Source organism: Sesamum indicum, linkage group LG1 (genome assembly GCF_000512975.1).
Source record: "Sesamum indicum cultivar Zhongzhi No. 13 linkage group LG1, S_indicum_v1.0, whole genome shotgun sequence".
Lineage (NCBI taxonomy): Eukaryota > Viridiplantae > Streptophyta > Magnoliopsida > Lamiales > Pedaliaceae > Sesamum > Sesamum indicum.
In genome coordinates this window covers 18346286-18356867 of record NC_026145.1, presented here as the reverse complement: position 1 = coordinate 18356867, position 10582 = coordinate 18346286, and the positions used below count along the sequence as shown (strand labels likewise).

Here is a 10582-nt window from a genome sequence, read left to right as displayed (position 1 = left end):
GTTCAGGACAAACTGCACTAACTCTATCATGTGAGCGTCCTTCAGTAGGAAATGCTCGCACTGAAGTGGAAACATCAGCTTCTGTTTGATTTCTCTCAGCAGTAATCTGTTCCTGAGAAGTGGAAATAGCAATTGATCCTGAAGTATCTGCTCCTTGTTTCCTCTCGGCAAGAATATTCTCTTGTAAGCTGGGAGCAGTCACTGACCAAGATGTATCAGCCTCAGTTTGTTTCTCGACAGGAGAGTGAACAATGGTTGTCAAATTAGAAATACCTGCCTGCGTTTGGCTTTTCACAGCAGCAGAATCTGCCACTGCAACTGCCATTTCTGCTTCACTAACAAAGCTTGAGTTACAAATGCCTGCCTCTGTTTGGCTTTTATCTGCTGCAGATTCTGTCAGTAAATTTGTCATGTCTGATTCATTTTGCTTTGCAACAGCTTCAAGTGTAGAGTTCAGATTATTCAATGAATGGGCAGCATCTTTCCTTCTTTCATACCGGGGAAAAAAAAGGAAATTTCAAATCAATCTCAAACCATAACTTGCTGAATGAATCATTATTGAAAAGAAAATGGAAAAAAAAAAAAAATTGCTATGGCTTGTATTTTGCTCCATAATAGTGTGTGTAACTTCTCCTTCTAGATGACGTTTCTCGACTAAGCATGAAGGCTACCTAACACTTGGACAAAGTAGTTACTAGTTAGCAATGAAAGAAATAGGAAAGCATGTAGAAAAGATGATCTTTAGTTCAACCTTTTTGGGTTTGATAGAAGACCTAAGGCACATGTGCATACTTTTTCCAAGAAACAGGTTAATCTTGTCAGGTTCAAAAAACAAGGCTCACCTCAGCCGTGATTCCAGTTTTACAATTGCTTCCTGGATAGAAGGAAAGCTAGTCTTGAAGGATGACCATTGTGTAGGTGACAAGCTCACTCCCGAATTCACACCTAAGTCCAAAGCATATATGTACTTGCATCAATGTAAACCTCACGATAAAAGGGACCAGAATGCAGAAGGAAAATACCCAAACTGGAATCAACTTATTGATGCCAAATAATCAAACACAAGCTAATTACGCAGGAGAATTGAATGTTCAAATAGCAAGTAAAGGTCTTGCAGCAAATGTGAATAAAGATTAGGTATAATCACATTTACACCCCCAATGTATGGTCTATTTACACGCACCCTTGTCTTTTGCATAAGTACATAAACCACCTCTAGCCAAAATGCAGGGGTAGTTTGTGTAATGATGTCAATGTTTCGGGGGGAGGGGGTGTATGTCTAATTTTTCAAATAGCAGGGGTGGTTATGTAAATGATGTTGATATTTCTTGTGAGTGTATGTGTAATTTTTCAAAAGGCATGGGTAGTTTGTGTAAATAAACCATAGGTCACAGGGCGTAGATGTAATTATCCTTAAAGATTAATAATTGAGCAATGTGTATTAATACTTCAACTAAATGCTCTTCCTACATCATGAGCTTGGTTCACCAGCCACCCATACAAGAATTAAGGTTGTTGGATTAGCTGCAGGTAAATTCTACAAACTCTAATATGCTTGTAAGCAGACAACTTCAGGTGTACATAGCTTGAAAATCTGACAAACAAGCACTCAAAAACCTTTACCCATATTTACCTATGTTAGGCTAGTATAAAGGTAAATTTATCCAAAAAAAGAAAAGGGGTAAAGGACAGATACTCTCTAGGATTTTTAGTGAATCTTGACCATAAACTAGGTGAGACTCATGCTACAATGAAAAGTCTCACTGAGTCTCGAGGAACTGAAGAAGAGCCTTAACTGGCAGGTCAGAGGTAAATTTGGCGGGAGCTCGAGTCAACAAAAAAGGGAAAGAATTTGCCAAATGGGGAATGCACAGGCAACTGAGACAAGATTCTAGTTGGGAGATACGCAATATATGACGTTGGGCTATTAATATCTACCGAAGCAAATAAAATAAATAATGATTTAGGTATTTACGAAATAGCAAATAACATGCCTTATCCAGAAAGATAGAACCCCACAGAACAAAAGCATATGCGCTCTATCCAAAGTAAGCTCACTTCCATGTGCACAAAAGAGAGTATCCTTAAACTAATTAGTAGAATTTCCCATATTAGTTATATGTTAGATGACAGGGTAGGTGGGTTAATTTGAATCATGAGCCGAATAGCAAAAAAGAAGAGGCAGAAGGTATATCAACAATCCACTGGAAAAAAAAAAAGTAAATATCACATATATCTAAGATCAGCTCAATTGGGGGAAAAAGAAAGCAAGATTACTTTGTGAATAGTTCTATTGTACTTCAATTCAGGCAACAGATGGTAGCAAGCATGGTGAAAAGAGGGCTAATAAAGATTATCACCTTTTCTAGGAAGCATGTTTCCATCTTTCACGTAGAAATCTCGGATTGAGACCATGGTTGTCCCATTTAAGTCATGAATTGTCACCATCCTCTTGTCTGTTAACTACACAGTGAAACAGAAGAATCTCACATCAGCTGAAGCATGAAAATCGGCATGTTAAACAGAAAGATAACAAATAAGAAGCAGCGAGGTGTCCGGTTTCTCTATATCTGCTCTTCAGCAGTAAGCTCTTAAACACGCAAGCAAACAATGAGGCACATTAGTCGGATCTCTAAGACCACATTATCCTTGAATCCTGTGTTCTAAGCACCCCATATTTTCACTTTGTGCCAAAGTTATAATAATCATTTATCAAGCCTGATGTGGGAATTATCATTATTTTTGGTTCAGATTCCTAGAAACATAAACATCTGCATTGGCAAATCTTTTACTCAGAGAGTCTTTCTTGTTTCATTCTTACTATACTAATACCTAAGCCAGCAGTGGAGAGTGATAAAAATTTCACTACTACAAATGACATCAGAAATAAATAGACTAGTCACTAGTGGCAACAGAAGTTAATGTAGGACACAACTATTACAAGGATTCAAGAGTATAAAGTCTAAAATTGTTAACCAACATGCATTCGTTAAATTCCATAAAATAGCTATTTGCAATTTTCTTTGTAAGAAGAAAGTCTAACACCGGCACCACACAAAAATAACCTCAAGTTTAGCACTCACTTTTAAGTTGAATATGAGCACAACTGAGTAGAAGATAAACTCAATAACTTATATACTCAAATTCCTGCCTCCATAATCTAAACATTAAAATGGGAGGGGAGAAAGAAACTGTCTTGAAATGATAATGGACATATTATACATAAATTTTGTAAATCTTTTAACTACTCAAGCTCCATTCTGAATAAGCCAGAAAACAAACTAAAGTAAATAGATAAAAAGCAAAACAAAAAGATAGCAACTTTCTTGAGCGATAATAGCATCATTATAATCAGAAACTTCCACCTTAAAATCCTGGGCACCTTTCAGAAAAGGAAAAAGAATAAACTAAAAAGCGATCTTGTTCAGGAAACAGGATTTCTCCATATTAGCATTTTTTTTCCTGAGTCTTGGTTCGGAATATCGATACTTGAATATTATGAAAAAAATTCAACTCACCTTACAAATAACTTTACCATTGTAGTGCCCTTGCAATCCGACCCCAACACCTCTCAGTTGCTGCTGCTTTTCACGGCGCTCTGCTCTTTCATCATCATTATTACTGCCAATATTACTATGTAACGACGTCGTGCCGAGGATAGAGCCAGCTGTGGAGAGCAGGAAGGAGTCGACGAGCTGTCGGACGAGGCGACGATGTCTCAAGCCGGATAGGCCGAAGCCAAGGCGCTCCGCCGCGGCGGCCCGGACGTCGAACTCGGTGGTCGTCTCCAAGTCGGATGTTTTGAGGATTTGTAAAACCGTATCCTCGATTTTACGCCGTTTTGATGCGTTTAAGCATTCTTCTTCCATCAATCACTCTCCCTCTGTGAACTGGAAAAATGGAGAACGTGATACTGTTGATTGGGGATTTTGAAGAACAAAGAAGTTAGAAAAAACCCGGGGGGGGGGGGGGGGTTGGAGAAGAAAAAGGGAAAATGAACGAAAGAGGTTCCACCGAGATTTGAACTCGGGTTACTGGATTCAGAGTCCAATGTCCTGACCACTAGACCATGGAACCATTTTTGAAAGATGACCTGGAGTTTAAATTATATAACGATGCATGAGAGGAATCATGCAAATGATGTTTCTTTCCAACTAGAAATGTAAGAGACAAAATTGGAGCTTTGGAATGCCAAGATGGTGGGATAGCTACCCCTTCTTGTCATCAGCTTAACATCCACCTAACCCACCGTGCCATCTATATAAAATTCGATTGTTTCATATTTCATTGAACAAAGTCATTGGATGCCTTTGTCTCAAATCTAACAGCTTTCTCATGTCCAATGACCTCTACTTGGCATTTCTTCATATTAGACTATGCATTTTCATTTTTATGCATCTTTCTTTCTTCTTTTATCGTAGTCAAGATAATTGGATCATGCTACTCGTTCAAGAATTCCGAAGAAGGGGCTCTTATGCTCCCCCCAGGCCCTCCTAAATGGCCCATTTTTGGCAACCTTCTCCAATTGGGCCAACTTCCTCATAGGGATTTTGCAGCCCTTTGTGAAAAATATGGGCCACTAGTGTACATCCAATTGGGCAACATTGATGCCATCACAACCAACGATCCAGATATTATACGTGAAATCCTCCGGCAGCAGGATGATGTTTTCGCCTCCCGGCCACGGACCCTGGCGGCCGAGCACCTGGCTTATGGGTGTGGTGATGTGGCGTTGGCTCCTCTGGGGCCAAAATGGAAGCGATTGCGAAGGATTTGCATGGAGCATTTGTTAACTACAAAGAGGCTGGAGTCTTTCGGGAGGCATCGGGCGGATGAAGCCCAACACTTGGTGAAAGATGTATGGAGTGTGGCGGAAAGAGGAGAGGCGGTGAACTTGAGGGAAGTGCTGGGTGCATTTTCAATGAACAATGTTACTAGGATGTTGTTGGGGAAGCAATACTTTGGGGCTGAATCTTCAGGCCCACACGAAGCCATGGAGTTCATGCACATAACCCATGAGCTGTTTTGGCTATTGGGCCTGATTTATTTGGGAGATTATCTGCCCATCTGGAGGTGGATCGACCCATATGGATGTGAGAAGAGAATGAGACAAGTAGAGAAAAGGGTGGATGATTTCCATGCAAAGATAATTGAGGAACACAGACAAAGAATACAAGTAATCAAAGATGAGGGTGAGATGGATTTTGTTGATGTTCTGTTGTCTTTGCCAGGTGAAGATGGAAAGGAGCACATGGATGATGTTGAGATCAAAGCACTTATTCAGGTTTTGAACTAATGACATAAAATATTATTATATTTGCTTGCTGCATTATCATTAACTATTTGTTGTTGTCGGGATGTACTTACTAGGATATGATAGCTGCAGCCACCGACACTTCTGCAGTTACCAACGAATGGGCAATGGCAGAAGTCATCAAACATCCACAAGTCCTTAAAACAATCCAACAAGAATTGGATTCCATAGTGGGTCCGGATCGAATGGTCCAAGAATCAGATTTAGCGCACCTCAACTACCTACGCTGCGTTGTACGTGAAACCTTCCGCATGCACCCGGCTGGACCGTTTCTCATTCCACACCAATCTACCCGCTCCACCACAATCAACGGTTATTACATCCCTAAAAACACACGCGTCTTCATCAACACCCACGGCTTGGGTCGGAACACCAAGATTTGGGATAATGTGGAAGAGTTCAAGCCGGAGAGACACTTGCCTCATGATGGGAGCCGAGTGGAGATAAGCCACGGAGCTGATTTCAAAATACTGCCATTCAGCGCCGGTAAAAGGAAGTGTCCTGGCGCGCCGCTTGGGGTGACGCTGGTGCTCATGGCTCTGGCTCGGCTTTTCCACTGCTTTGACTGGAGCCCACCTGAGGGGTTAAGGCCTGAAGATATTGATACAACTGAGGTTTATGGAATGACGATGCCTAAGGCCCAACCCTTAATTGCCATTCCTAGGCCCAGACTAGCAGCCCATTTGTATAATTAGCGGCCCATTTGTGGAGAGGCTAATGCTATTATGACTGTTTAATTCAAAGGATTAATCATATAACTATTAACTCTTGAATAAAAGTACATGACTAATAGAGGGACATTTTGGAAATTAATTTCTAGTACGGATCCCACCCTACAAATCTAACACAGCACTAACCTTGGCAAAAGGAGCGGCGTCGTTTTGGTCCCATTTTACAGTTACTTTAACTCGTTAGCAAATCAGAGCAATAAGGTGAGTTTGATGTCACCTCACCGCCATCATTCCTTCCTTTTGTACTACTGCGACAAAAAGACAGCGTCTTGCTGATTCGTCGCAGATTGTTGGGCTGGACAATTTACTTCTTTTTCCAAGTGTTTGTGAATATGCCTCAAAGGGAGAATTTACTGGATTACTGACCGCAGCTTTTACCACCGAATTTTTCAGTTCTCAATTGCGAATGCAAGTGATGTTTGTTCGTCGAGTTGCAGCCAAACTTAAGCCTCTGCCAGGAAGTAGGGTGTATAGCAATGGTAGCAGCCATGATCTTTCTAAAGCTATCGCAGAGCTAAATCAGGTGGCATATTGCGTTCCTTGATTGAGATTAAGGCTTTATTGCCGTTTCTGTACAGTTTGATAATGAGGAAACAGGGTTTGTTCCCTTGATTGTTGCATTTATCTAATGTGTCTTTCTTGTGCTACTATGTTCATGAACCACCTAGCTTTAGATACAGTTGCAAACAGTAGAAGGAGAACAACATCACTAGGAAACAGCAAAATGACGAGAATTTTCATAAAAAATGGATATATAGAGGGTTCAAAGAAGAACAAAGGTTTAAACCCGAGGCTTCAACCTTTCGAAGCTTCATTATTAATTCTAATTAGCGGTACCGTTTTGAATGAATTGCATTATGTAGTGTGTTATGTTTAATCTAAGTTCGTTTATATGCTAATTTTGGCCACAGGAAATGGAATCTGTGTTCGGCGAACCTCCTGCATCTAGTCATGCTGGTTCTTTAGAGAGCCAGTCTATGGCTCAAGAGTCACACCTTGTAACCAATGATGTACCACAACAAAAATCGTTTTCTTGCTTGACGCATATTGGTAATAAAGGTGAAGCACAAATGGTTGATATCTCCTCCAAAGAGACTACCAAGAGAGTGGCTGTTGCAAGTTGCAAAGTTATGTTAGGGCGGAAGGTTTTTGATTTGGTTTCGGCCAACCAAATGGAAAAAGGAGATGTTCTTGGTGTGGCCAAAATTGCTGGAGTTTGTGGTGCGAAGCAAACTAGCAACCTTATCCCACTATGCCACAACATCAGTTTGTCGCATGTCCATCTTGATTTGACATTGAACCCTCATGATCTTAGCGTTGAAATAGAAGGTCAAGCTGCCTCAACTGGGAAAACTGGGGTGGAGATGGAAGCCCTGACAGCAGTTACGATTGCCGGTCTTACAGTGTATGATATGTGCAAGGCTGCTTCAAAGGATATTGTCCTTACAGATGTAAGGCTTGAACACAAAAGTGGAGGTAAAAGTGGTGACTGGTCCAGGAAAAAATGATTCAGTTCTAGAAATGCTTGATGAATCCACGTTCTGTCAAGAAGGTTACTACTTGTGTGTCACTCGTATTGGAGTCTCTAATTCTCATTGAAATAATATGAAACTCTGCTACTATTGGACACGTGATTTACCTTTTGAGTATTCAATAGTATAAGTGAAATGTTGGTTTACACTATCTAAATCAATTCAGATTTGAGTTTTCTTTTGCTTTTAAAACTTAATGTACGCCTGCCCTTTTGTTGGCATGAGAGGCACTGACTTTCTATTCTAGTGTTTGGAGTCCTTAGTTTAACATCAATTTAAGCAGCATCTTAGGGGACTTTCCTCCCTTTAGCTTTTGAGTTAAACCTACCTTTCTTTCACCCACTGATAGTAATCAATATCATGTGCTCTATGAAATGTAGACCAGATACAATCTGGAAAAGGTGGTGACTTTCTGTTGGTCGATAGAGTCATCTGCCTTCCCATAAAGCTAACTTGTTATTTCAGTATACTTCCTGATCTTTTATGGTCTGTTCTTTTCTGGAAACACTTCCATAATGATGGCACAAGAGCCAAATTATCAGATGCATTTACCTTATTTAGGGAGTTCTTGACGTAATTGCCTGGGGAGAAAAGGCAAGTTGGTTCTACTTAATGAGAACAGAATAGCAAGAGAAAATTGAAAAGTGGCAACAAGATCAAATGCTTCTCATGCTCAATGAGCTACTTTTTTTTTCTGGTTAGAGATCATATTCACCTGCTACTCCACAAAGTTAATACTATAAGCTGTTAAACTAGATGAGTATGGCAATCAAACTTAGCACAAAAATGGATTTGTTCCAGAAAACATTTTAACTTTCTTTTGTTGTTCTAATGGCATTAGAATATGTGACTTCCCTCTGCTAACCTCCGGAAATGTGGTACAGTTTGCTGTTTATTACAACTTGATCATTGTGATGGATGATTGGTAGTTTGGTGCCTGTCTGAGTGATTACAAAATTTCTCGTCTTCCCTAATTCTTCATCAATAAGGAGGTTGACTGCTAAAAGACACCTTATAATGAAGTTTGCCTTTCTCTTACATGCTAGAGACATTTCTTTCTTTCCAGCTTGATATTTTCAAGGAAGCTTATGGGCTAAGGTGAGTGAGAATCCAATCTTTCTTTTGTGATGGAAATTTCTTTTGTCTACAAATGAATTATGTTTCCACTTTTCCTTTGCTCTACCTTCCCTTTTGTCCTCTGCTAGGCCCACATGTTTTGGCAAAACAAAAGACTTTTTATTATGCCCTCTTACAATAGATGTCAGCTTATAAAGTGTAAACCTCACCTTACCTTCTATTACATTACATTGAACCTAGACCTTACATAATTTACTTGGTCGTCTGCATATGCCAAACTGCCTTCACAAAAATGTTAAACAAAAGTGAGATTACTCATCAAGAATTTAACTATTATCTCCCTCGTGGGCATCTGATATTTAAATTTGGCAAATTTATTTAAATAATACAAAAAAAAAAAAAGTTAGAGATTTGGTGCTGTTGCAAAAGGATCAGAAAAATGAGCGGCACCGCGGTACGACAACGCGGTGCCACAGTTTACAATTAAAAAAAAAAATTTTCATGTGTCACCGCGGTGCGTGACCGCGGTGACACAGAATTAAAAAAATATATATATATATAATATGCCACCGCGGTGTCTCACCGCGGTGGCATCAATAAAATATTAAAAAAAACGAAACTGGTGAAGAACCGCTATCAGAAAGCGGTTCTTCACCAGTTTCAGAAAAAAAAAATTTGGTCAAAGCAGCCTGCAAAATTGCAGGCTGCAGCAAGCAGTGCTGAGCCACCGCGGTCACGGACTGCGGTGGCTCAGCAATAATGCTTGTCCTCACTTGCAGCTCACACTATTTTATAGTGTGAGCTGCAATGCAAATTTCACCACAAGCAGCTCACACTTCCAAATTTTTCTTGTTCTTCCTCTCAATTCATCTTCCTCCTCCTCTCGGTTTACCTTCATCTTCCTCCTTCTCTCGGTTTACCTTCATCTTCCTCTTCTAGTTAATTTTTTTTTGTTATTCTTTTTGGGCAATTTGTTCTTGTTCTTCCTCTCAGTTAATTTTGAAAAATATTTGAAATCAATGTCTAATTTTGGCCCTATCGATAGCAGTGTTTTGTACGGACAATTAAATCATCGTTCTGAGGATGTATCCGAAAATCCGGATACAACATTATCCGTACGACGTGGTGATATAGCGTTTTTTCGTGTCCTCCAACTAGCACCACGCCATGTTCGTGTTTTGCAAGTACTCCAAAATATGGGGTTTCTTGGTGTTTTGCAGTGTGGGCATGTTGAAATTGACACCCACTTAATTACTGCATTAGTGGAAAGATGGCGCCCCGAGACACACACATTTCATTTTTCGGTGGGCGAAGCAACCGTGACACTGCAAGATATCGCCGTCATCTGGGCACTCCCGGTGGAAGGTAATCTTATTACCGGGGTAGATAGAAGGTATAATACGCAACAGTGGCAAAATTATTGCCATCAACAGTTGGGTTTTATTCCAAACGAAGATGCTTTTAGATGGTCGAGAATAAAACTAACAATATTATATGAGTATTTATTAGAAAATACATGTGATGATGATAGCCCGTTTGAGGCTGTGTTACAGGAGGCACGGATATGTGCCATGTGTATTCTTGGTGGGGTGTTGTGCCCTGATGCTACGGGGAACACCGTGTCATTATTATATTTACGGCATATGGAAAATATAGACGAGCATTATGTTTCAAATTGGGGGTCTGCAGTGTTGGCATATCTCTACCGGGAGCTATGTACAGCATCACAAAGAGGAAAAAATAATATTGGCGGTGCCATGCAATTATTACAGATATGGGCATGGTCTCGCATAATAACACTTGCACCCATTCCCTCGAGTGAAGCTTCATCTCTAGTGCCGACCATTATTGACCCTGACAACATTCTGCCTAGCCCTCCATATGCTACACGGTATGGACATTTTTATTTATTTATATAGTTATAAAAA

General features: G+C 40.1%; 3 protein-coding genes and 1 non-coding gene across 4 annotated transcripts in view; 2 read left to right on the top strand and 2 right to left on the bottom strand.

The window, feature by feature from the left end:
- Window positions 1–3968, bottom strand: part of LOC105173753 — a gene marked incomplete in the record, with an annotated part of 5342 nt that extends 1374 nt beyond the window's left edge. Inside the window, 4 exon segments of the mRNA XM_020696924.1 lie at window positions 106–488; window positions 843–945; window positions 2361–2463; window positions 3519–3968. Coding sequence (XP_020552583.1) covers window positions 106–488; window positions 843–945; window positions 2361–2463; window positions 3519–3869 — 940 coding nt within the window.
- On the bottom strand, window positions 4006–4077 carry TRNAQ-CUG. Its single transcript has one exon. It is a non-coding gene; the product is annotated as a tRNA-Gln (tRNA).
- Window positions 4288–6116, top strand: LOC105173745 (cytochrome P450 703A2). Its single transcript, XM_011095623.2, has 2 exons — window positions 4288–5284; window positions 5371–6116. The coding sequence occupies exons 1-2, from the start codon at window positions 4343–4345 to the stop codon at window positions 6007–6009; spliced, it is 1581 nt and encodes a 526-aa protein (XP_011093925.1). The 5' UTR covers window positions 4288–4342; the 3' UTR covers window positions 6010–6116.
- On the top strand, window positions 6105–7734 carry LOC105173730 (cyclic pyranopterin monophosphate synthase, mitochondrial). The gene is made up of 3 exons (XM_011095609.2): window positions 6105–6246; window positions 6439–6568; window positions 6957–7734. Exons 2-3 carry the CDS (start codon window positions 6452–6454, stop codon window positions 7551–7553), a joined length of 714 nt encoding a protein of 237 aa, XP_011093911.1. The 5' UTR covers window positions 6105–6246; window positions 6439–6451; the 3' UTR covers window positions 7554–7734.

Bases quoted from the DNA above. Each gene is read 5' to 3' on its own strand.
- LOC105173745 (XM_011095623.2), top strand. From the start codon at position 4,343: ATGACCTCTACTTGGCATTTCTTCATATTAGACTATGCATTTTCATTT. The intron at 5,285-5,370 runs GTTTTGAACTAA...TGTACTTACTAG, and splicing joins AGATCAAAGCACTTATTCAG to GATATGATAGCTGCAGCCAC.
- LOC105173730 (XM_011095609.2), top strand. From the start codon at position 6,452: ATGCAAGTGATGTTTGTTCGTCGAGTTGCAGCCAAACTTAAGCCTCTG. The intron at 6,569-6,956 runs GTGGCATATTGC...TTTTGGCCACAG, and splicing joins CTATCGCAGAGCTAAATCAG to GAAATGGAATCTGTGTTCGG.